At 48.2% G+C, this 25,713-nt stretch overlaps 1 protein-coding gene across 1 annotated transcript; it reads left to right on the top strand.

The window, feature by feature from the left end:
• Window positions 1–265: 265 nt before the first annotated feature.
• On the top strand, window positions 266–20,013 carry ABCG4 (ATP binding cassette subfamily G member 4; the record flags this gene model as incomplete). The annotated part of the gene is made up of 14 exons (XM_083368147.1): window positions 266–494; window positions 10,391–10,508; window positions 11,177–11,309; window positions 11,538–11,588; window positions 12,002–12,147; window positions 12,576–12,699; window positions 12,865–12,979; window positions 14,048–14,187; window positions 14,537–14,635; window positions 15,694–15,862; window positions 16,900–17,000; window positions 17,904–18,062; window positions 19,161–19,279; window positions 19,788–20,013. The coding sequence occupies 14 exons, from the start codon at window positions 266–268 to the stop codon at window positions 20,011–20,013; spliced, it is 1,929 nt and encodes a 642-aa protein (XP_083224273.1).
• Between the last annotated feature and the right edge of the window lie 5,700 nt (window positions 20,014–25,713).

The raw sequence follows: 25,713 nt of genomic DNA, 5'->3' as shown, positions 1-25,713 counted from the left end.
TCTCTTTGTGTCCTAGGAAACAAACGCTTGCCACTTCCTAGGATTAAACACTCAACCTTCTGAATGGGAGGCGAGCGCCTTGACCACTAGGCCACTAGGCTGCCTATGACCACCCATGCATAATCTCTCCCAAATTGAGATTCTCTTGCTCAAGGTGGCCCCACCCACCATGGTGGATGGACTTGGCCATTCACAGCCTTAGGGAGCACCTGAAGAGCAGAAGACTCACCTCTGTCTCCTTTGCCTTCTCAACAGAGGAGCAGCTATGGCGGAGAAGAGCCTTGATCCCACCTGTGTGTCCATTGCCCTGGAGGACTCTGTCTGCAACGCTGGATCGCAGGACGGCTCCTTCCTGACCACCCACCTGAAAAAGGTGGAGAACCACATCACGGAGGCTCAGAGGTTCTCCCATTTGCCCAAGCGGTCAGCTGTGGACATTGACTTCATTGACCTGTCGTATTCGGTCCGGGAAGGTTCCTGGTGGCGAAAAAGAGGTAGGACGGCAGCCTCTTGGAGGTGGTCGTTAGAATAGAATAGAGCTGGAAGGGACCTTGGAGGTCTTCTAGACCAGCCCCCTGCTCAAGCAGGAGAACCTATACTGTCCCAGACAGGTGAATGTCTAGTCTCTTCTTAAAAATCTCCAGTGATGGAGCGCCCATGGTTTCTGGAAGCAAGCTGTTCCACTAACTGATTGTCCTCATCGTCAGGATGTACTGGAAGAGTACGCCAATTTCCAGAAGAAAAAAAAAGTGAATTGTGCTCACAGGACCTTGGGGCACTGCAAATGGCCACAAATTCAGACTGGTTGCCAAGCACCCAAAATGGTGGTCATATGGACATTGGAACTTTGAAACCGTAAGTCCCATTTTCGGGATGAGTTGTAACTTCAGATAGTCTCTAAGGGATCAGTCATAAGTTGAAGACTGCCTAGATGCCTGTTGGGACCGCCATGTCTCTTTGGTGGCTGTTCTACTCCAGTATCCTTAGTGAGTTCTGATTTTGTTCCAGCTAAGCATCTAACCCAGTTAAGGCTGGTCATCCCCAGTCTGGAAACTTCCAGACATCCTGAGACTGCAGCTTCTAGTATCTGAAGGCCAGAGGTTGGAGGAGGTTTTCATCCATGGACAGGCTAGTGGAAACCAAACAGATGACCACAAACACAGTTAGCTGCGATTCCTTCATCTTCCATTCCATCTGATGAAGATGGAATTGGTCACTGAAGATGACAGATGATCCAGCATGTGAGCTGAACTCTCTATTGCTTGTCGTGGAGGCCATGAACTCCTTGCCCTGGCCCATGACCTAAAACCCCTTCTAAAGCCCTGATATTAAGGCACCGTCTCTTGAGGAGGTTAGGGAATGTAGGTAAGAAGCTCCTGGACCCCTAGATGGACAGTAACCCATAGAATCCCCACCACCTCCTTGCAACTCAACGTCCATCCAGCATTCCCCCCCCCCCAAGGACTCTGGAAACAACAGAGTTGTCACGGGGCATGATCAGCACACGCTCTTGTTCTCCGTAGCATCAGTGCTGCTGCAGTACCTGAATCCAGATAAGATCTCAGCGCAGGAAACTCCCACCTTCTTGCCGGTCAAGTTTCAGTCACACCTGTCAGATATACTCGTGCCTCCAAGATCAAATCCTGAAGGTACCAAGAACATTTATAACTTGGCAGGTGACATGTTCAAAACAGCAGCCTAAGGCTGAGATATCCGGAAAGAAAGAGTCCAGGGGCAAAGGAAGAGGTCCCTGCACTAGAGAAAGGGAGAGTGCAGAGAAAAGCAACAAGGACGATTAGGGGGCTGGAGGCTAAAACATATAAAGGTTGGAGGAATTGGGTACCTTTAGTTTAATGAAAAGAAGGACAGGATAGCAGCGTTCCAATATCTCAAGGCTTGCCCCAAAGAAGAGGGAGCCAAGCTCTTCTCCAAAGCGCCTGAAGGCAGGACAAGAAGAAACGGATGGAAACTCATCAAGGAGAGAAGCAACTTAGGAATAAGGAGAAACTTCCTAACAGTGAGAACAATTAATCAGTGGAACAACCTGCCTCCAGAAGCTGTGAATGCTCCAACACTGGAAGTTTTTAAGAAGAGACTGGACAGCCATTTGTCTGAAATAGTATAGGGTTTCCTGCCTGAATAGGGGGTCGGACTAGAAGACCTCCAAGGTTCCTTCCATCTCTGTTATTCCTATTCTATTCTGTTCTGTTCTGTTCCTGACTGCCAATTTTCCTTGTTATGAGCAGGCCCATCCAGGACCCCTGTCCTATCTCCCCTACTGGACATAGCTGCAATCTCTCTCCCATCCTTATAACCCGTGAAGCTGACCTGGCACCCTACCCACACCCTAACCCAGGGGTGTCAAGCTCGCAACGTCACGTGACGTGTTGTGATGTATCGCGACTTTTCCTCCATTGCCGGCAATGGGGTGGGCATGGTTTTGGCATGATTCATCTGGCCCGCGGACCCGCAGTTTGACACCCCTGCCCTAACCCCTGAGGGGGGTAGTTGTGAGGCCCATGCTCCACAGCCAGCTTTCTTTGCACTTACCCTACTCAGGATCCACCCATAGCAGTCAAAACCATGAAATCCCACTTATGTTTTCTCCAGTGCCAGCTCCCCCAGGCTCTCCCTCCAGGAAAAACATCTCCCACTGTTCTCTAGGGTGCATTTTCCCTAGAGGGAGGATCCAGGGAATTTCCAGGAAAGGTTGTATCCGTTATGCATCTTTGCTTCCCAAAGTGTCCTGCCTAGTTAGACGCCTCTGTATGAGCAATAGAGAACAGGTCTGGTAGTGGATAACAAAGTCACGCTTGGCACATACAAGGGATGTGTCCTTTGCCCCATTCCCTGGGAGGAACCCAAGCCCAGAACTCTTCAGATTCTGCAGCTGCAGATGCTGAGAAGAAGATAAATTTAGCTGCCTTCCACCCCGTTCCTCTCTGAGCTCCGTGGGGATCCTTTTCCTGCGTGGGTGAGTGGCAGAACTGTTGCTTGCATATGCATCGGTGCACAGAAAGCGGGGGAGAAGCGGGAAGTGGCTGCTTTAATTAGTCTCTTAAAAAAGGTGGCAGTCATTGGTGCCCAGAAATAAAAGGAAAAACTGGGACTGCCAGGGGTTTAAGGTGGAAAAGTTTTTTGAAAAAGGGGGAGGTGAGCAAAAGAGATCCATTCGGAGAGGGAGATCAACCTTTGCTCCAATTAATGACGGTCGCAGTGTCCCAGAGTCACCTGATCACCTCTTGTGACCTTCTGACAAGCAGAGTCAATGGGGAAGCCGGATTCACTTAACAACCGGATTGCTAACTTACTAACTGCAGTGATTCCCTTAACGACTGTGGCAACAAAAGTCACAAAACGGGACAAAATCCCACTTAGCAAATGTCCCACTTAAGAACAGAAATTTGTGATCCCTACGCCGTGGACTACCTGTACAAGTTAAGGAAGAGAGAATCTTGATATGTTGTGGTTTTGCCAAGCGGAAAACCCCATCTGGATAAGCAGGCTAAGTGTGAATCAGTGCTCCCACACCCATTTTAATTACAAATTGTTTATGGCAGTGTTTCCCAACCTTAGGAACTTGAAGATGCGTGGACTTCAACTCCCAGAATTCCCCAGCCAGCTATGCATAGCTGGCTGGGGAATTCTGGGAGTTGAAGTCCACGCATCTTCAAGTTCCTAAGGTTGGGAAACGCTGGTTTATGGCACCTCTTCTGCCAAATAAAGCGGGCTACTTGAAAACCTGGCTTTTAGATTTATCCGGCCTGGACTGAGGGGGGGGGGGTTAGTTTTAAATTTTAACATTGCTTTATTGTTGGGCTATTATTAATTTAATTCTTTTTAATTCTATTTTTATCTTAATTTATATTGTCTTTTAAATATTGCCCTGTAAACCGCCCTGAGTCCTTCGGGAATAGGGCGGTATAGAAAACTTTTAAAAAAATAAAAAAAAGTACTTTGGCAACCATCCGAAGTTCAGCTGATCTCCTAGCTGGCCATGAGGGGAGCCTTCACAGACCCTCCAGGAGGACCACCATTCCCAGGATGCCTTTGAGTGCCAGGTCAGGAGGTGGCCTATGCAGTTGTGGGGAAGAGGGGAGGCTGTGAAGGCCTACGTTTCTATCTGCTGCCCCCAGGGACATCCAGTTCTTTTCCTGTTTGTGTTGGCTGTTTACACATATGCATGTAATGCATGTATGCTTATATATGTGTCATCACTTTGATAAAGGCCACCCAGTTCTGACAAAGTTAGTAACAGGTCCAGGTGAGAAGGCAATAACCCAGAGACTCATGGGCCCAACCCACACCAGTTAAATCTCTTCAGAAGACCCATGTACTTCTAGTCTGGCTTTAATGCCTATTGAAAAGACAAGTCATACCTCTAGGGATGATGTGACTCCGTAGGGCAGAAACAGCAATGGGGAAGACATCTTGTCTGGTCCCATCAGAGGACAGCATTTTTGATGGGGCCTGGAGCACACCTACAAAAGAATAACAGAATCACAGAGTTAGAACCCACTTTAGAAGTCTTCTAGCCCACCCCCTGCTCAAGCACGAGATCTTACACCATTGCAGACAAATGGTTGTCCAATCTTTTCTTGAAGACCTCCAATGATGGAGCACCCACAACATCTGGAGAAAGTTGTTCCACTGATGAATTATTTGGTCAGGAAATTTCTCCTTAGTTCGAGGTTGGTTCTCTCCTTGATTGGTTTCCATCCATTGTTTCGCCTTCAGGTGCTTTGAAGAATAGGTTGACCCTCTTCATCTTTGTGGCAGCCCCTTAGATATTGGAAGACCCTAGTCACCCCTAGTCCTTCTTTTCACTAAACTAACACTCCCAGAGAATCTCTATAGTGCATGGTTGAACTATGGAATCCTTGGTGCTCTCTGGGCTAGATTGTTTTCTTGCACACATTTCATTACCCAATTAGATAACAACATCAGAGCATGGAGGATGTTATCTAGTTGGATAATGAAACATCTGCAGGCAAGCTCAGGACTCCACAGTTAGTTCAGTCATCAATTATGTTGCAAGATGTCAACCCAATCGCAATACTGAAGAAACATTTAACTTAGATGGAGGGTGTTGGAGAGGCCCACCCTGGATCTTCACCCCAAATATGGCGCCTTGTCCCCTTTCCCCTGATTAATGGGCTCCAAGGTTATGGTATCAGGAAAGATAAATGCCACTCCAATTTTGGAGAGTGCAATGCCAGATGTGAGTCATCTCATCAGTCATCAGAAAGCAGGGCAGACTTTTGGGAGATGATCTGATCAATGTTCTTCTCTGATGTCACCATCCCGAAACTGACATTTTCTGACGCCTCTTCCACAAGTTCCCTTTCAACTGTATCAATTACTCCCTGTGTACATACGTTTTGAGGGAAACCAACTATGAGCCCAGCCAAAGGATGGATGGTGATGCTGAGTCATTCTTCACTGTAGGTTTTCCACCACAACTTTGAGCAGCAGTTCCTTGCTAAAGCTGATCTCCCCAAGATAATCATGGTCAGACCTGATTAGCTCTTGAAGGAGAGACCACTGTGAAATCACTAGAGCATGGGTGTCCAATCTTGGCAACTTGAAGACTCAAAGCTTGGCTGGCTGGGTAATTCTGGGAGTTGAAGGCCACAGGTCTTCGAGTTGCCAAGACTGGACGTCCTACAGCCTAGGCTAGACTTGGAAATGGAAGATAACTTTCAGCAGCAGGAAGTGTTTCCTATCTTAAGAAAAGATCAAGAAAGAAAACCAAGAGACGTGTCCAGGAGTCAACCTCTACTCAAAGGAGTCCCATTTCTTTTCACTTTTGCACAACCATCACTTCCCTGGATCCACACACCCAAGCCACACAACCCCCTTATGGCATCATCCAACCTCAGAATTGGTCTCGCTCTCTCATGTTCCTCCAAGGAGTTCCAGGAACTGTAAGTTGGGAGGAATTAAAGCTTGGGCGAAAACAACGAGGTGAAAAACCTGTCATGGTTCCTTAATTTGAAGGAGTGCCTATTGAGTGCTTTGAGCTCTGCCTGCTGCCTTGAAGCTGAGCTGGATCAGGTATCCCCAAGGTGCTTTTCCCCCAAAGGCAACTGGACTTTCTTGGTTTTCTCTTTGAAAAAGTTTCAAGTTTCTTCAGCTCTGTGGGTTCCACTGGCTTCCAAACTGAACTGAAGAACTGAAGAAGCTTCCTGGATGAGAAGCAAAATGTTTTCAAAGAAAAAAAACCTAAGTCCAGTTGCCTTTGGGAGAAAGCACCTTTGGGACAACCATGACCTGGAACAATCCATCCATCCATCCATCCATCCATCCATCCATCCATCCATCCATCCATCCATCCATCCATCTAAATAGAACTGGAAGGGACCTTGGAGGTCTCCTAGTCCAATCCCCTACACCATTTCAGACAAGTGGCTGTCCAGTCTCTTCTTACAAATCTCCAGTGATGGAGCACCTACAACTTCTGGAGGCAAGCTGTTCCACTGGTCCTCACAGTCAGGAAGTTTCTCCTTAACTCCAGGTTGCTTCTCTCCTTGATCAGTTTCCATCCGTTGCTTCTTGTCTTGCCTGATACGGATGACTGAGAATCTCCATAGACAGCTGGATCAGGTGGACCACATGAGAGTTAAAATCTGGATGCAGGATGGGAGTTGTGGTTTAGATGCAGGATGCCAGGTTGGGTAAGGCTGGAGAGCAGGCAAGAGGGGGCTACCAAAGGGACACCTGTGTGCATACATGTGTGTCTTGCAAATGTGTAAAGCACATTTTCCTTTCTGGATTCTCAGCTCTTTGAGAATTCCCGAGTGTCACTTGGCAGATCCCGCTGGCCCCTTCTACAGCTCTGCTGACGTGCGCAGCAGTGCACTAACATCTGGTGCGCTAACCCGGGCAGGTCAGGAGAGAGAGAGAGAGAGAGACCCCTGGCTAAGGGTCTCTCCGAGTCCCGTGGGAACCTGGCTTGGAATGCCCCAGACCTCGGGGCATCTGGCCCCATGCCCCTCTTGTGCAGGAACCCATTTCTTCACACCAGGCGCTGGGAACCAAGGGCCTTTGAGCAGCTCTCTGGCCTGGGCTCAAAAAAGAAATGAAATCCAATTCTGCTGAAAAAGCCCGGCTCTGTGCTGAGCAGGATTTGCAGCTGCCAGCCAGCGAGACAAGGTTACTGCCAGTCAATGAACTCGAGTAGCCGCCTGCCTCCCCCGAGCTGACTGGCAGGTGCTGCGGCAGCCCTGCGGACTGTGACAAGTCCTGGGAAGGGTGTGTGCACAAGGTGTGTGCATGTGTGTCTGTGGTGGGGCGGGGGGAGGTGGTGTCTCCAAGCATCCTCCACGCTGACTGCAGAACAGGCTGAGTGCTTCGCAAAACCCACTGCGGCTGCCATCCCAGAAGCCTGAAGGAGGCGTTTGCTGCATGCTGCATGCATGCTGCATGCTTAGCCTGGATGATGCTTACTCTCAAACGGGCTCAACATCCCCCTCCCTCCACCACCCATTTCCAGCACCTCTGCTCCAGTCTAGAACGTTCTCCAGCCTGCCAGAGAAGAGAAGTGGTCGCTTCTGAGCATAGCATAAGAACCCATAAGTGACCAGATGCTATTTTTCCACGCTAAATATTTATTTTTATTTTGTTTTCATATTTAAGAACTGTCCAGTGCTGAGAGACTCTGGGCAGTGTCCAATAAAATATTAAAATCATAAAAACAGCATACAAAATTTAAAAGTTCCTTACTGGAACTGCATTCTTAATTTATGCCTTCTTTCTTAAATATCGCGTGAATCTTCCACCTCAGCATTTTATTCGTCTGAAGCCCTTAAAACGAAGGTCTCTTTTACCTTACGCTGCTGTTTTTATCTCTTTATAGTGAATTTTCGAAATAGAAAAGGGGAGAAGCAGAAAATAGCGTTTGATTTACCAACTGTCTCTCTCTTTCTCAGAATCTCTCTCTGTGTCTCTCTTTCTAGAAGGGGAATGAAGTAATTAAAGGGCAATTAATGAATCCCAATTGCATTGACTGCCCTGAATGGAAGAGGCAAAATGGGGACAGAAACTTTATGGGTCTTTATAAGAGATGTGTATGAAACCTGAAGACTTCAGGAGTTAGGGCAGCGTTGGACAGAATCCGAACCTCAGGAATGGAGTCTGATATATACGTAAACCCGCAGTTTGCTTGCTGGAGGATAGTTTTATAAATAAAATAATCCCTTTTGGGTCTTTTGACACCCACATCACAGACATCACGTTGAAGTTGAGATGTTCCTGTATTTAGAGCAGTATTTCTCAACCTCAACAACTTTAAGTTGGGTGGTCTTCATCTCCCAGAATTCCCCAGCCAACCATGTCCATAATTTCCCAGCCAGACCATCACAATTCTGGTCTGGGACTGCCATAAAAGATGGTAGGACTCCATCCCTTTGCAAAGTGACCTCTGGATGGTCCAGGTCTTCTCTTGAACCAGCCAAGGGAATGTTGATGCTTTGGTTCCCTCTAGTGGTGGTACCCGAGACTTGCTTCAGATGGCCAATTTGCTAATTTATTCGGGACTAGATTGATTGCTGGGCGGTGCCCAGGCCTGAATCCTTGAGTGACAACAGATGCAAACCTAGCAGTTGCTCTCCTGAGTCCATTTAAGCCAGCCTTCCACCTGCTTGAAGCGGTCAAATTCCCACCATCCTTCATGTGGGAGGAGACCCCAGTGATGGCTCATGACAACTTTTGAGCATGGATCGTGGATAAAGCGGGCATCCAACTGAAGGACAGAGGAAGCATCCGAACCCAGAAAAGGTCCCTTTTCTGTTCCAGCGCTTCTGGTGCAGCAAAGCCCATTAGCCAAACCCAGTTAGCAAAAAAAAAAAAAAGACTTTCCATTTCTGATTTCATGCATTTAGTTTCCGCCAATGCTCCTTTTGGCATTTCCGATAGCAATAGTGCTTTATTAGGCACTCAGCTGTGTGCGGGGCGAACATCTTGTAGTTTTCAGTGAATGTTTTGGAACACGTCTGCCTTACATCGGAAGAATAATATTTTTGGGGGGAGGGGGGAGGGCCTTCTGTGGTCTTTCCCAGCTTGCTTCCCCAATGCCTTCTCTTTTTATCCCCTTCTGGGTTTGGAAGATGGGATCTGGGTCTTGCCTCCCACCCTCTGATAGGGCAGCAGTGAGTCTGGTGGGGTTGGGGGCCAGCGGAGACCAGACCAGTTGAACGAAAACCTTGGTGGAACCTTTGAAGGCTTCGCTTCTCCCTAGGAAAGAATCTCGTGGCATTTCATCCCTCTTGGTTGAGAGAGAGAACGGAACAACCTCCCTGTTACTTACAAGCAGAACTGAGCCCCACATTTCTGTCGCTAAGTGAGACATTGGTTAAGGGAGGTCGCCCCCATTTTATGGACTTCCTTGCTGGGGTCGTTCAGCGAATCACTGAAGGTGCTAAGTCTGTCGCACCGTTGTGGCGACTGAGTTACAATAATCCAATTGCGTACAAATACGATTGGTACAAATCTCAACCTGATACATTAAATATTCCCTCTCTTTTCCTCTTAATATACACTGTCTCATATTTGAATTAACACAATTTTTATTCTAATAATCACATAGAAGCAACTTTCTTACATTTTATCATTTTAGTTTATGTATATCTTATTTATATTAACACTCAATCTTTTAGACAATCAATAACCCAATGACTTTTTCCCAATTTTGATTTACCATTAACATTTAGATGTAATGTTTAATATTGTTCATCTGCAAATTACAAACGACCCTGATTCCCTTTATCACAATTCCTCACGAAATCTCCGCACCAAAACCTCGACTGCTAGATTTTATTTACTGGGAAAACGGACATGGCCGCCCAAGTCCTTCCTGGTGACTCTAGGCAGCTTACAGAAATAAATGATGATCCAACGTTATCCACTCAGTCATGTCCGACTCTTGGTGTTCCTATGATCCTATTTTATTTCTCCATAAAAATAAAACCCCAGCACAAAATCCCATAAGCCCCCACCCCTCTGGTGACAATAATCAAAGCAACCCCTTGATGGGTTCCGTATCACTCTGGGTTCCCCAGGCTAACAGTGGAAAAATCTTGGCTTTAGGACTTTTCGAAAGAGCGTCAGAGTGGGGCCAATCTTACTCCCACAGGGATGATGTTCCGCAGGGATGGAGCCACCACGGAGAAGGCCCTTCTTGGTCCCACCAGATGGACTTCCTTAATAGGGGAGACCTATAACATCTTATTTCCAGTCGTCTTTCTGCAGGGATGACGCTCCATGGGGAGAAGGCCCTTCTTCTGGGACCCACTAGCTGGCTGAAAGATACGATCATTTAATAAAAAAATGTCCATCCCCTTTGCTCACCAGGACCCACTAGAGTCCCTTTATCTTCCTATCTCTTTTCCAGGATATAAGACGCTGCTGAAATGCCTCTCTGGAAAATTTTGCCGCCGGGAACTGATCGGTATTATGGGACCTTCTGGAGCTGGGAAATCTACCTTGATGAACCTCTTGGCTGGTTACCGGTGAGAAAACACATCTTTCTCTAAAACAACTTGATTTTTAATAGAAGGATTTGGGCCTGTATCCTGACAAATGCCAGGCTGATTTTCTTCCAACATCTTCGGGTTGATTTACCTTGCACAATCCTTGGGTGCCACATTGCTCGGAGTAACAGTGAAATAAATTGGAGAACTTCTAAATTCAAATTCTGAGTTAAAACCTTCCAGAAGTTAGTGAAGTCTCTCTGATCAGCACCCCTCTCCTTGCGACCCTCCCAAAATAAATCTAGCCAATGAATGAAAAACGGAGCACAAGGTTTAGCCTCTCCTAAAATCAATGTCCCCCAACCTTCGCAAATTAAAGGTGAGGGGATTTCAACTCCCAAATTCTCAGCAATGGCTACGCGGCTGTGGAATTCTGGGAGTTGAAGTCTATATACCTGGAAATTGCCAAATTTAGGAAACCCTCCCTTAGATCCAAGGCAGTTCCGGTTTAGGAACCTTCTAAGGCAGGGGCGTCCAACCTTGGCAACGTGAAGACCTGTGGACTTCAGCTTCCAGGATTGTCTGGCTCGGGAATTCTGGAAGTTGAGGTCCACAAGTCTTCAGGTTGCCAAGGTTGGACACCCAACTTCCAACTAGGAGCCACAGATCTTCAACCTGTAAAGATCTTTGGTATTTCTTACTTTCAGGGAAACAGGCATGAAAGGCCAAATTCTTGTGAACGGACAGCCGAGGGAGCTGCGCACTTTTCGTAAGATGTCATGCTACATTATGCAGGATGACATGCTGATGCCCCATCTCACCGTGAGGGAGGCCATGATGGTGAGTGGGGAGAGGGGAGGTTGCAACCGTGGAAAGGGAAGAAAATAAGAGATTTGCAAGACTTGGGATGCAGAGTCTAAAAACCCCATCAGGACTCCATTCGGGGGCAGAAAAAGTGCCTGGCTCACCTCTGGAGGAAAAGGTGGTGATCCCAGAGCTTTCAAAACCAATTGCCCCAGTAAGTCTGCTAGAAGTAAAGAATGAGATCCCTTCCTTTTCTCCACTAAGGGTTCAGCCAACCTGAAACTGAACGAGAAGCAAGAAGTGAAGAAAGAGCTGGTGAGTTGGCATTCTCGGTTGTCTTCAAAAGCTCATGAAGCAGAGGTGGACCTTCAACCATGCAATGAAGCCATTCCTAGCTGGTTTGGATTCCTAGCAAATGGACGGATGGATGTTCTTCCATCTCTTCCGCTTCCTCATCTGAGAAGGGCTTCCTTTGCAGCCGACGCCTTGCAAAGTCTAGGTTAAGACACTGTATTTCTCAAATGTATCAACTTTGGGATGAATGGACATCAATGCCCAGAAGTCCACAGATCCAGTGGATCAGTGTCTTTAAGATGGGTGGATGCCTCATGCTGGCTGGGGAATTCTGGGAGTTGAAGTCCATAGTTCATAAAGTTACAGAGAAACCTTGGCCTAAGGGAAGGATGGTCCATGCCCATTTCCCATGGCAATTCTTTTCCGGCAATCAGGTGAACGAGATCTTGACTGCCTTGGGACTCCTGGAGTGTGCCCACACCCGCACCTCCTCTCTCTCTGGAGGACAACGCAAGCGACTTGCCATCGCTCTTGAGTTGGTCAACAATCCTCCAGTCATGTTTTTTGATGAGCCCACCAGGTAACCAACAGCCTCTCCCCCCCCCCCCCGGTCCCTGCCTTGTATAGGGGAGGACCCTCGTCCCTGGGCCTTGATTAGTCTTGCAGAACATTGATGGGAATCCCGCAAGAAATGGATGGGATGTGGAGGTTGGACCAGAGCAAAAGGTAGAAAAGAATCTGTAGAAGAGACCACGAATGCTTTGAATTCAGTGTCAAGAGTCTAAAGGTTTTTTTTAAAAAAAGCATCCCACTTTCCCAAGACAGGGGAGAAAGAAAAATGGCTGTTATACAAATGCACAACCGAAACACAAAGGTCTGCAGCCTGTTTCCTGCCTTGCAAATGCACCCCCAGGCTAGAGCTTCGCCTCACCCCAAAATAGAAGACAACCCCACTCCTTGTGCCCGTAGCCCACAACTGCTTTGTCCTCTCTTTCTCTGCCTCTCCAGCGGACTGGATAGCACGTCCTGTTTCCAGGTGGTCTCCCTCCTGAAATCCTTGGCCCAAGGGGGCCGCACCATCATCTGCACCATCCACCAGCCCAGCGCTAAGCTCTTCGAAAAGTTTGACAAGGTGAGGCCTTTGCAGAAGGATGCCTGCAGGGCTTAGAATATGTGGGGCAGGAATCCACCCTTTTAGAACTCTTTGATTTGAGCATGGCGTGTGGCCCATCTCTTACTGCACTCAGATTTTGCACTCAGTGCCTTTCTCCTCTCCTCTCCTCTGCCTTCTTTCCAGCTCTACATCCTCAGCCAAGGTCAATGTATCTTCAAGGGAGCTGTGTCCAACCTCATCCCGTATCTAAAAGGGATTGGCTTGCATTGCCCCACCTACCATAACCCAGCAGATTTTAGTAAGTCTTGTTGGCCATAGATGGCTTTTTCATCTACGAGAGTTAGGAGACGTTTCTTAGGAGCCTGCAGTCGTAGGTCAGGCCTTCGCTCCATCTGACCCAGACAGTCACCCCCTAACAGGAGATATCTCTCCAGGGTTTCAGGTAGATGTTCGCCAACCCTAACTGGACATGCTGAGTACTTTGTTTAATGATCTCCTAAACATCTGGCTACTTAGTTGATGGCTTGATATGAAGCTGTCAACCAAATGGGAACCAGCCCTGGATCTAAGAACGACTTTCGGGAATTTCTTTGTGGGTTCCCTGTCGGGAGCCTATCTGGGTAATCCCTGATAGAAAACAAGATACAGTATTGGACTTTTTGATCCAGCCCACCAGAGTTCCTCTGAAATAGCACTTTCCGATTCTTGGTGCCCACTTTGATTCCCAGACTTCTCATCAATGGTTAGGTCAGCAGGGGGATCTGGGGACTTGGTCCACTTCTGAAAAACCACAGAGAAGGTTAAAATTGACATCCCTTCCCTGCGATGATGTCTGGCAGTGGGGAATTAAATAGCTGTATGGGAAATCAGTCCAATACAGAAGCAACAGCTCAGAAGCTCAGGATTCAAAATTTCCCCTTCAGAATTAGAATAACAGAGCTGGAAGGGACCTTGGAGGTCTTCTAGTCCAACCCCCTGCTCAAGCAGGAGACCCTATAGAATTTCAGACAAGTGGCTATCCAGTCTGTTCCTAAAAACCTCCAGTGACGGATCAGCCACAACTTCTGGAGACAACTTCCATTCCACTGGTTGATTGTCCTCACCGCCCGGCCATCGTGGCTACCCCTATTTTAAGTTGTTTGGGACAATTCCTGAGCTTTATGTTTTCCCACAACAGTGAAAGGACAGCTTGCCTTACATTGCAGTCGTAGCGTTCGCTAGGATCCTGAACGGAAATGCTAAGCGTTATTATCACTGATTCACGAAAATGAAAAATGACTCTCAGCATGGGAAGGGGGGGTAGAGATGGGCGTCTCTTGGCAGAAGCAAGACCCTCAGTTGCCTCCTTCCGTCTTCCCCTCCGCAGTCATTGAGGTGGCCTCAGGGGAGTATGGCGATCTCAACCCACTCCTCTTCCAAGCCGTCCAGAACGGGCTGTGCACCATGGAAGAGAAGAAGAGCAGTCCTGAGAAGATGGATTCCTTGGTGCCAGGACCTTGCATGGTGGTGAGTGGTCTGTGGGGGTGGAGGGAGGTTTTTTGACAGCTGGCACTCTATCAGGACATCAGGAGCAGGCCAGGCTGGGTGAGGGCAGCTCTGCTCTGGGCACTCAGCCTCTCCTTTTTTTTAACTAGTTGAAGTGCCCCACCTGGTGTGTTGCGTTGGAAAAGGTTGTAAAGTCTTTCTTGTTGACCGCTAGAATTGTTGGAGATTTTATTAATCACCCAATCTCTCTCTCCCTCCCTCCCTCCCTCCCTCCCTCCCTCCCTCCCTCTCTCTCTCTCTCTCTCTCTCTCTCTCTCTCTCTCTCTCTCTCTCTCTCTCTCTTCCTCTTTTCTCCTTGGTTCAACCACAGGATTTGGATCACATTGAGAGTCACACCTTTGCTACTAGTACCCTGACTCAATTTTGCATCCTTTTCCAGAGGAGCTATATTTCCATCCTAAGAGACACGGTAAAGGTCAGGGCGGGTGGAGAAAGGGGAAGGAAGGGAGGGAGGGAGGAAGGAAGGAAGGAAGGGAAGCAGGGAGGAAGGGAGGGAGGGAGGAAGGAAAAAGGAAGAAAGGGAGGGAGGCAGGAAGGAAGGAAGAAGGGAAAGAAGGAAGGAAGAAGAGAGGGAGGGAGGGAGATATGTCTTGATATTCTGCATCCCTGATACTTTCTGACTTCAGTTGCTGTGGCAAAATCTGGAACATCTTTGGAGCCTTCAGAATGCAAAACAAGGAGGGTCTCCAGGGGGGATCAAAAAGTCAAGCTGAACCCCACCCATTGTTTATACTGTATGTGTTGTGGCCACCAGCTTGACTTTTGTTAACATATAGACACACACACACACACATATATACCATGAACTCTCCTAAGGTAAAGTTGTTCTTTGTGTCTCTAGCCAGGCTGATTGCCCTCGGAGGGACCCAAGATCCAGAGCTTGATCATCATTGTTTTATTCCTTCCCAGCCAAATCATTATTGATTTGTTTTTAATGATCACATCATTAACTCCTGGCCCAGCCAAAGATTCTGCCTGGCTTTCCCCTTAGACCTAGATGGATTTTTGATAGGTTTGCACTTAACAAGTAATAATGAGTGTTTTGTGCCGCATGCGGTTGAGAGAGGCTTGGTTCATATGGCAGAAATCCTCTTTATTTTTAATTTGTTCAGAGATTTTATGAACTCCTTTGGCAGCCCTGAGCAGTGTTACAAAAATGCCATTTTCCTGCTGTGATCAAGAGCAGAAAAATAAAAAAAAAGTTGCATACATCAACTTTTGAAAACGTGAGAAGATTTCAGAGCTGAGGGTGTTTCTCACCTGCCGGGATAAAGAGGAGTTTCCCTCAACACCAGTGGTCAACTGGATTTCAAGCAAACGTGTTGTGTGAAGGCAGCCATTGTAGCTTTGCACGATCCATTTGTGGCTTTTTCTGAAGTTGGTCCAATGCTTTGCAAATGAGAGGAAAGTGTGTTCTGCAGGAAAATCCGGCCCCAGGTGACTTAAGGACCTTCTTGTTTCGTACAGCTCCTCACCCACTTGAGGTTCATGTCCCACATCTGCACGGGGGTGTTGATCGGCCTGCTCTACCTACACATCGGCAACGATGCCACCAAGGTCTTCAACAATACCGGCTTCCTGTTCTTCTCCATGCTGTTCCTCATGTTTGCCGCTCTGATGCCCACAATTCTGACTTGTGAGTTGGGGGCCCTTTGCAGAACGGCCTGGCATCTTTAGGACAATTATGGGTGAGATGCGTTGGTTTCCCCAAGGAAGATGGAAAATCTAGAGGTTTCCAGATGTTGGCCTGAAGCTCAGAGAGGCTTAGAGAGGATGGGAGAATTTCAGCAGAAGTGAGTGAGGTCTTGTTCTGGCTGGGGGCCACATTTTCTAAATCTATTCCCCCCCCACACACACCTTGCTGGCGAGGTAGTGATGTGACTGGAGAAGAGAGGAGCTAATGGTTTGGGGTGCTTGATCCATGAGAGGGAGGGTTGAAATAAATTCAGGGCATTCTGTTAATCCAACGTTTTTTTAATCTTCCTTTTTAAGGAAAGCAATCAAAAGGATGGGCTAACTAAGCTACTGAAAAAAGCTTAACACACAAACCAACATTGGATTGCTGAGCTGGGGGGAAGGGCTGGAATTGCACTGCTGCAAATGAGGCCTTGTGAATGGATGGAGATTATGGGATGAGCAGCTGGAGAAGGCACATCTGCAGTCTTCTTTCGTTGAAGGGGGCGGTGCGGTTGGTTTGTGTCTGTCTTTTTTTCCCCTCCTGTGGCACAACAACGAGGGATTTGTGATTGCTCTGTGGCTGTGAGAGAGACTCCGTGCTGCACAGCGACCAAATGGGGCCCAGAACGGAGGGCTGGAACATGGGGATCTTTGCTTGAGTCACCCAGAGCTTTGCTTCAAGATAGATGTTCTCCAGGACTTGGGCACCAAAGTCTTATGCCCCACCCACCCACATCTGGACACTTTTCCATGTGAATCTGCCAATTCCTTTCTCCTGCCTGCCTGGGTATATTGCACTTCTCAACTCATTACTCTCTCTGTGTGTCTTTTTCTTTCTCTCTTTCTCTCCTTTCTCTCTTTCTTTCTCTCACTGTGTCTTTTTCTCTTTCTTTCTCTCTCTCTCTCTTTCTCACTCTTTTTTCTCTTTCTCTCACTCTTTCTCTCTCTGTCTTTTTCTCTCTCCCTCACTCTGTTTTTCTCTCTCTCTCTTTGCAGTCCCTCTGGAGATGTCCGTCTTTCTGCGAGAACATCTCAACTACTGGTACAGCCTAAAAGCCTACTTTCTGGCCAAAACTGTAGCAGACGTTCCTTTTCAGGTGAGCAGTTCATCCTGAAACACACCCCCCATTTCTGCCATAGGGAGCCCCCCCTGCACTTTTTACAGCTTTACAGCAGGTTCAACAGGTGCAGCTGGACATAAGAGGCAGTCTAGCACCTACAACCCCCATTGGGACTGAAACGTCCATCGTCACGAAGCAATGTGGCTGTTCAGTGATCCATGCCTGATTTTACGACCTTTCTTAGCCCTGGTCATTAAGACGATCTTGACCGTGCTTGTTGGAAGCCCCCCGGGAAGGTCCCAAATGCCCATCCCAGCACCCTGGGATGGCGCAACTGTCATAAATACAGGTTAGTTGCCAAACATCTGGATTTGGATCACCTGACTGCAGGGCACTGCGATGGTCATGAGACAACTGGTCAAAAGGCCCTGTTTTCAGTACCGCCACAACTTTGGCCATTAAGCAAATGGTCCTAGGTCAGTGATGGCGAACCTTTTCGAGACCGAGTGCCCAAACTGCCACCCAAAACCCACTTATGTATCGTTGGGTGCCGGATGGGCATGGCCCTTTAGGTGGATGTGGCCAATTGGGTGGGAGTGGTCCATTGGGTGGGTGTGGCTGCAGTGGTATCGGCAGACTGGGTGGGACTAAAAAGTTCAATCAACCAATTCCAACTTTGCGAGAACTTTTTTCCCCCCGCGAGAAGTTGAAATTGATTAATTGAACCTTTTTTTTTTTGCACATGGCAGCAGAGGCCTAAAGCGAAAAGGTTTTATAAAACGCAGCTGAAGGCCTAGGACTGGGACGATGGCGCGTGTGCCCACAGTGGGAGAGCCAAGAGTTGGTTGCTTCCATGGGGGGAGAATTAAGGTAGAATAAGCCCCTACCTTATTCTGAGGGACAGATCCTGACTGATTTGCCCCCCCCCTCCCCCTGCAGATCATCTTCCCCATCACCTACTGCAGCATCGTCTACTGGATGACCGGGCAGCCCCCGGAAGCCATCCGCTTCCTGCTCTTCTCCGCCCTGTCCACCTGCACTGCCTTGGTGGCCCAGTCTGTGGGTCTCTTCATCGGAGCAGCCTCCAGCTCCCCGCAGGTGGGTCTGCAGCAGGGTCCAGAGGGGGCCCAGGAGCCCCTCCTGATGGGGAGGGGAACCTCAAAGTCGTCACCCCAGAATTTAACAGGACCCCACTTGAAAAGGAATTAAGGACCAAGAGAGAGGGAGAGAAGGTGTGACATCTAATCAAGATCCTTCTTAAAATGTTTTTTTTAAAAAAGCAAGTGACTTCACACATATGCACCTATGCACACACAGATACACACACACACACACACACACACACACACACACACACACACACTTTTGAGGTAGAAGACCATGCCAAGGCACAATCTCTCGTTGTAACAAGAGTCTTCCCATTTCTTGAAAGGCTTTTATTTATTTATTTATTTATTGGGACTTATATGCCGCCCTATCTCCCGAAGGACTCAGGGCGGCTAACAACAATAAAATACAAATAAGATACAAATATTAAGAAGAAATTCAACTATACCTAGCCCCAACTAAAACCAATAAAACGTTAAAACCATATTAAAACCCCTTATCATCAGTCCAGGTCGGCCTGTTGGGGGCCTCTCAACCGAGAATGGCCCCCAGACCTGAAAATTTGTAGGGAGAGGAATAAACACCAACACGCAAAGGGGTTCCCAAATTCCTAAGGCTGGTCCTGGATGCAAAAGTTACCTTATTTCACTGTTGGTTCCTCAGCCTCTCTCCATAATCCTTCCAAGTTCATCTCTCGGTGCTTGGCGAAAAACATCCATCTCCAAACAGGGTCTTCACAAGCCTTGTAATTAAAAAACAAACAAACCCACAAAAACAACATAGAGTTCAAAGGGAAAGAGGTGGCATCAACATTCAAACGATGCAAGTGATGTAATCTTAGCTAGACAAAGTCCTGGACCTCATAACTGAGGAGATAAAACAGGAACATCTACTTTGACCTGCTTTCTTCACCTGGTCTCGTGGGACAAACAGGATCACAACACCTATCTGGCTTGGGATGGTGGAGGGCACCAGTCCGTGGAAGGCTGGTTTACCTATCCAGATTTGAAATCCTGATTTTTCAGTATCCCTCTGGGTCCCCTTCCAAGCATCTTACATGTCCCTTTTCCCCCACCGTGTTCCTCCCAGGTGGCTACTTTCGTGGGACCTGTTTCAGCCATTCCAGTCCTTCTCCTGTCTGGCTTCTTTGTCAGTTTCAAGACCATCCCTACCTACCTTCGGTGGAGCACCTACGTCTCCTATGTCAGGTAAGGGAAGCACCTGGAGCCTCAACGAGTGCCTATAGCTCAGGTTGAGGTCCAGACAGCTTCGGGCTATGGTGGGAGACATCCAGTAGAAGCCATGATGATGATGGTGGCGATGATGATGGTGGTGGTGATGACCATACGTGTCTTGTGATCATGTAAATAACATGGCTTTTGTAATTTGGAGACCAGAGCTCTCTCTCTCTCTCTCTCATCTATGTCTGTCTGTCTGTCTGTCTGTCTGTCTGTCTGTCTGTCTGTCTGTCTATCTATCTATCTATCTATCTATCTATCTATCTATCTATCTATCATCCATCATCTATCATCTCTCTCTCTTCATCTCTCTCTCTCTCTCTCTCTCTCTCTCTCTCTCTCTCTCATCTCTCTCTCTCTCTCCCCCTATCTGTCTCATGTCTTACTGAATTATGCTAGACGTTCCGGTCAACGTTTTGAAGGACGGTCCCACTTATCCTGTAGCTCTGACTGCCCTCCCTCCTTTGCTCTGGCTCAGGTACGGCTTTGAAGGCGTCATCCTCACCATCTACTCCATGGACCGTGGAAATCTGGAGTGCAAAGAAATGGATTGCCCCTTCGAGGACCCAGCCAAGATCCTGAAGGAGCTGGATGTGGAAGAAGCCAAGCTGTACCTGGACTTTGCAATCTTGGGGGTTTTCTTTTTCATCATCCGCCTCCTGGCTTACTTCACCCTCAAGTACAAGGTGAAGGCGGAAAGATAAGAGGGGATCTGGACTCACTTCCTGATGCTGTGGGACAAAGCCAGTCAGCTGGGCAAGACCCTTCCTCCCACTGGGCCCGGGCCCCCAAATAGCCTCTGCAGGCTCCAGGCCAAAGAGGGAAATGCCGGAGAGCTGATGACCACCATCCGCCGGGCCAAGGACTGATGAAGGATCTCAGGACTGTTTTAACCTAATTCTTCATGACAAACAAGGCTTCTTCCCTCCCTCCCTCCCCCATTTCTGTCTCCCTTCTCCTTCCTTCCTTCCTTCCTTCCTTCCTTCCTTCCTTCCTTCCTTCCTTCCTTCCTTCCTTCCTTCCTTCCTTCCTTCCCTCCCTCCCTCCCTCCCTCCCTCCCTCCCTCCCTCCCTCCCTACCTGTCATTCCGTTTTTCCTTCTTCCCTCCCTCCCTCTCCTTCCAATTTCTTTCCTTCCTTCCTTCCTTCTTTCCTTCCTTCCTTCCTTCCCTTCCATCTCTCCCTCCTTCCCTCCCTCTTCCTCTCTCCTATATATTTCTGGACCGTCTCCGAGCTCTCTTCCCAGAGCAACGTCTGCGCAAGGAAACGCCTTTGCCATGCCACAAAGGGAGGCTGGGGAGGGAGCCCCAGACGGGGGCAGCTGGAGGGGGGAGATGCTAGAACTGCTTTGGGCAGGGCCCAGGGGGAGCTGTGTAGGGAGGGGGAGGGAGGGTTCCCTCCGACAAACACAGTCCTTAGCGCCACCGCTTTAGTCTCTTTTTTTTTTTACTCGCTTCACTTGCAGGAACTCTAGCATGTGGATCGGTATCCAAGACTTCGGAAGGCCTACTAGGAGTGTGACTAGGAGTGTGGGCTGCACAGAGCTTGACGCCAGCACCCCACACCTAGCAGTGGGGAGGTTTTTATACCTTCCCTCCCTCCCAGTCCCCAATTGGCATCCTTTCCCAGATCCCATTTTTCCTGAGCCCTTTACAAAACAACAACAACAACACACCACCAAATATCTACTCGGCTTCTTTTGCAAGAATTGCAGACACCGGAAGGAGCTTCGGCCGGTGGGATCCACCCGTCTCGCCCACTGCAGGGCAGGGGGGCTTCCGAGCCTTGAGTGGCATTTTGAAAACCTGCTCCTTGGGGGGGGGGAAGAGCTGGTTGTGGCTGGCTGACCGATAGTGGGGAGACAAAGGCAGCCGCCACGGATGGCATAAAACCTTGTTGCATGCATCGACTCAAAAAACAAAAGAAAACACAGGTGGTCCTCGGCTTACAACAATTTCATTTAATGACTGTTCAAACTTACAACGGCGTTGACTTACAACCGTATTTCACACTTCCCCACAGTCACGTGATCAGAATTCAGATGCTTTAGCCACCAACTCATACTTACGACGGTCACAGGGGGTGGAGTGGGGGGGGCCTGATCCCCTCTTGCGACCTTCTGACAAGCCAAGTCAACGAGGGGGAGCCGGATCCGCTTAACAGCCGGGTTACTGACTTGTCGACTGCAGTGTGGCAAGTAGAAGCCGTAGAATGGGGCCAAAGTTGCTTCGCCAATGTCTCGCTTAACAACAGAGATTTTGGGCTCAGCTGTGGCCGTAAGCTGAGGACTTTACCTGCACGAATTGATGTCGGTGTCGCGGAGACCTGGAAAGGCACACTTCCGTTTTGGGTCTGGTGAATCAGACATTGTGGATTTAGGAAATAATATACGTAGCCACACCAGATGCTGCTTTAGGACCTCTTTCCAGAGCACGATACCATAGTCTCTCAAGACTGAAGGATGCCAGTGATGATACGTAAACCTGCTTGGCCTGATTAACCAGGTTCCCCACCCTTGAACTGGATGAAATTACAGGAGATTATAACTAAGTAGAGCTGGCCCGGAATGGCAATTTGCCCACTTTAACACTTTCGGTCTGCTGGGAAAACATCTGTATCCATCTGCAGCTGCCTGGGGAAAAAGTGCCATTTGAGTCCTTGGGGGTTTCCCCGACCTTCTGGGATCTCCATCGCTGGTCAAAGAACACCGGTGGTCCTCCTGTGTTTTCTTTCAGGGACGCAATCTTTTTCTCTCTCTCTCTTTTTTAAAAAAATCTGAGACAATCAATTGTGGGCTCCTCCAAATGGCTTCCCGGTTTCTTCTCCCTGCTGTTTGTTGAACCAGCGTTTGAGAATTTGAAGAAGTACCAGACAATCTGGCCTGGGGGGGGGTGGGGGTGGGGTGGTGATGGAAGGGGGGGGAGGAAACGATCCTTTGGAGAAGAAGCAGGTTCTCCCCACCTTCCAGAGAGAAGAATGGAGGCCGGGAAATGTATCTCCTCCTCCCACCCACCCACCCACCCACCAATATTTTGCGCTTTGGATGCTGATGGTCACTTGGCTCTTGACAGATGGAAGCGAGGACAAATGAGAGGGCAGAGTAGATGGGAGGGACGATGGGGGGGGGCTGTTATCGCCCAACCACCGGCTTCCTCTGCCCCGGTACCATCTGCCCTCTGAAAGCGGAGCTCTGGAGGGGACAAAAGGGGCGTCCGCAATCAAGGGCAGAGGGCGGCCAAATTCACATGGGGGGGAAAATCAAGGGTGTACTTGTGAGTGCCCTGAAGCCATCAGACGCTGGGGATGATGGAGCTTTAGCTCAAGCCTGCAGGATGGACTGTGCCTGGCGTTATTTGGCTTTTCCTGTCTTTCTTTGAAAATCTGGAGGAACCAATGTATGATTTTTTTTAAAAAAAAAAACCTCTGTAGGCAGATTCTTTTTCTTTTCCTTCCTTTTTTTTCTTTCACACATTTCTTTCTCTCTCTCTCTCTCTTTCTTTTTCTCTCTCTCACACACTTTCTTTTCCTCTTTCTTTGTCTCTCTTTCTCCTTCCTATCTTCCTTTCCTTCCCTCCCCCCTCCCTCTTTTTCTGGCCCATCAAGGGAACTCATCCTGAGCCCCCCCCTCTTGGCCCCCCTCTATCCAGAAAACCTCCCTCTGCTGCAGCAATAACCCCCCTGCCTTTCCTTCCTATGTTGCCTTGGCTTCCACGAGCCTCTTTGCTGAGATCTTGGCACCCCGTTTCTAGCTGGGGGGCCAGGACAGCAGGTGCCCGGGGTGGGGGGGGCTCTTCGCCACGAATGAATTGAAAGCCAGATTTCACCACCAGTTGTGGGCATCTTCTCAGGAATGAAAGTGGCCCTTATCCTTCCAGAGGGCCAGCGGGGATGGGAAAATATCAAGGACGGCACCTTGAAGAAGGCCAGAGGGAGCAAAAACGCAGCAGGGCAGAACAGGAAATTCCCATCGTGATTGAAAGGCAGGGAGGGAAAATTCCCCGAACATCTTGTGGCCTTCAGATGTTTTTGCCAGGGGCTGGTACTCATCTGAAATTTGCCCGGGATGATTAAGAAAGTACTGACAAGCAGTCCTCAACTTACGACCATTCACTCAAAGTTATGATGATGCTGAAAAGGTCACTTACAACCAGTCTTTGCAGTTATGGCCCCTGAAACATCCCCACGTCACATAATCAAAATGTGCAGCCAATTTACATCGGTCGCAGCATCCCCCGGGGCCAACCGGTCGCCATTTGCAGTCTTCCCAGCTTTGGGAAGGCTTTGCTGGTCGGAAGCTGGCTTCCCTTAACGACCGCCTGATTCATTTAATAACGGCAGTGATTCGCTTAACCGTTGTGGCAAAAAGGTCATAAAATCAGAGGCAGCTGCTTTAACCACCTCATTACTTAGCGACAGAAATTCCAGTCGTAGAGCTGAGGACTACCTTAATTTCAAAACACAAAGGCAGGAGATTTTTTCACGGCTTGTGCCCCAAAATAAGTACCCCGAGCCACCCCAGAGCTGCTTTTGCAAGAGGCAACTTGGATTGCCTTTGTTTTTCCATGAAGACGTTTTGTTTCTCATCCAAGAAGCTTCTTCAGTTCCGACTGAAATTCTGAAAGTCAGAGCTGAAGAAGCTCCTTGGATGAGAAGCAAAATGTCTTCAAGGAAAAACAAAGGCAATCCAAGTTGCCTCTTGAAAAAAGCACCTCTGGAAGAACGGTGACCTGGAGGACGGAGAACCCCCATACACTTCCCCCCCCAAGCAATGCTTGCTTGGCACTTCCAGATGTGTTGGGATAGCAATTTGGACGGCTGACAAGTGGAAAGTTGGAAAACTGTAATCTCCACACCTCTACAAGTTGCAGAAACTGGTCTGATCTATTGACGATGATACTGTTCCCTCTCAGCAATTTTCTCAAGGACTTTTTGTTGGTGCTATTATTTCAGCTGGCCATTCATTGCTCCTATCCCAAACTCAGGCAAGAATAATAATAATCTCTCTCTCTCTCTCTCTCTCTCTCTCTCTCTCTCTCTCTCCTTCATTTCCACTGTTATTTTCTGAAAGGTGGGTGGGGATTTCTTCCCTCAAATCTTAACAGCTCTAAGCCTGATGACCTTCAGTAGTTGTGAATGTTTAGGAATAAACAATAGCCAATTTCTGCTTTTCCTTGTGCTTCTCTGTTATTGGTTTTTGTATTTGTGGATACCATCCTTTGGAAACATTGTACATATGCAGCTTTGGGGCTTTCAAAGCAAGTTATAATTCTTTTAAGCAGCTCAGTACCAGCAAAAAAAATGCTTCTTTTTCTTAAACTAATGAAGCTCGTGCTAAAAAGCAAGCACAATAATAACAGGTTTTTTTTTTAACACATTCTTATTCAGGCCCAAGTGAATACACTTGGAATTTACCCTGTGATGCAATTCTAGCGATTCAAAAAAGGAACATTTCCACCATTTCAAAAGGGCTGATTTCCACCTAAGTTTGCTTAAAATCACTTCTTAATTCCTATTTTTTCTCCTCCACAATTCTCTGCTTGGCACAGATGGAATTCCTTGATGGCTTGCAAAAAAAGCTTTTCAAGCCTTGGGCCCTTTTCTGTGGGTTGATTAGGATATTGTCAATTTGCCAGTCTAGCCTACATCCCTCCAGATTTCCTGGGGCTCCTGAAAGACCCACCCAAACAAAATCCAGAAAATGAGGAGGGGGATCCAGGTTTTGAGCTCAGAGAACTTACGTTGCCTGAAAAGGAGAGGCAGCCTGGATCTAACTGGACCAGGAAGCACCAGGTGGAGATGCAAAGGATCCTTTTGAAAGCAGGAAGACGTTTTTTTTTCGTAAGGATGAGCTTTGAAAGTTTACACAAGGCCTTTTTCACACATTCATAAAACCTAGATTTCTATTGCCCTGAATGCCGCCTCCGTCTAGTCTAGTTGATGGGAGACTCTGCATGTTTCAAAAGTCTGCATCCTCCTTCTCTCCCCCCCCGCCCCCCCTCTTCTAGAGAGGACCTGACTCTTTAATTAGCTGTGGGGTCCTTGGTGCTCTCTGAGCTTGATGCTTTTCTCGCAGGCGTTTCAGGGCCTAACTAGATAGCCTCACCAGTGCTAGAAGGGAATGGAATTTGGGGAGGGGAGGAGGAGGAGGAGGAGAAGGGGAAGTGAGGGGGAGGACTGCGGGCTTCCTTGGTGCTCTCTGAGCTTGGTTGTTTTCATGCAGAGGTTTCAGGACCCAACTAGGGATTGTCACCAGTACTGGAAGGGGATGGAGTTTGCAGAGAAGAGGCAAAGGGCATTGGGAGGAGTTGGGGGGGGAGGGTCCTTGGTGGTCCCTGAGCTTGCTGATTTTCTTGCAGACGTTTCATGACCCAACCAGGCAACATCATTAGTGCCAGAAGAGAATGG

Source organism: Vipera ursinii, assembly GCF_947247035.1.
Source record: "Vipera ursinii genome assembly, chromosome: 8".
Taxonomy (NCBI): Eukaryota; Metazoa; Chordata; class Lepidosauria; order Squamata; family Viperidae; genus Vipera; species Vipera ursinii.
This window is presented reverse-complemented; position numbering and strand designations above follow the sequence as displayed.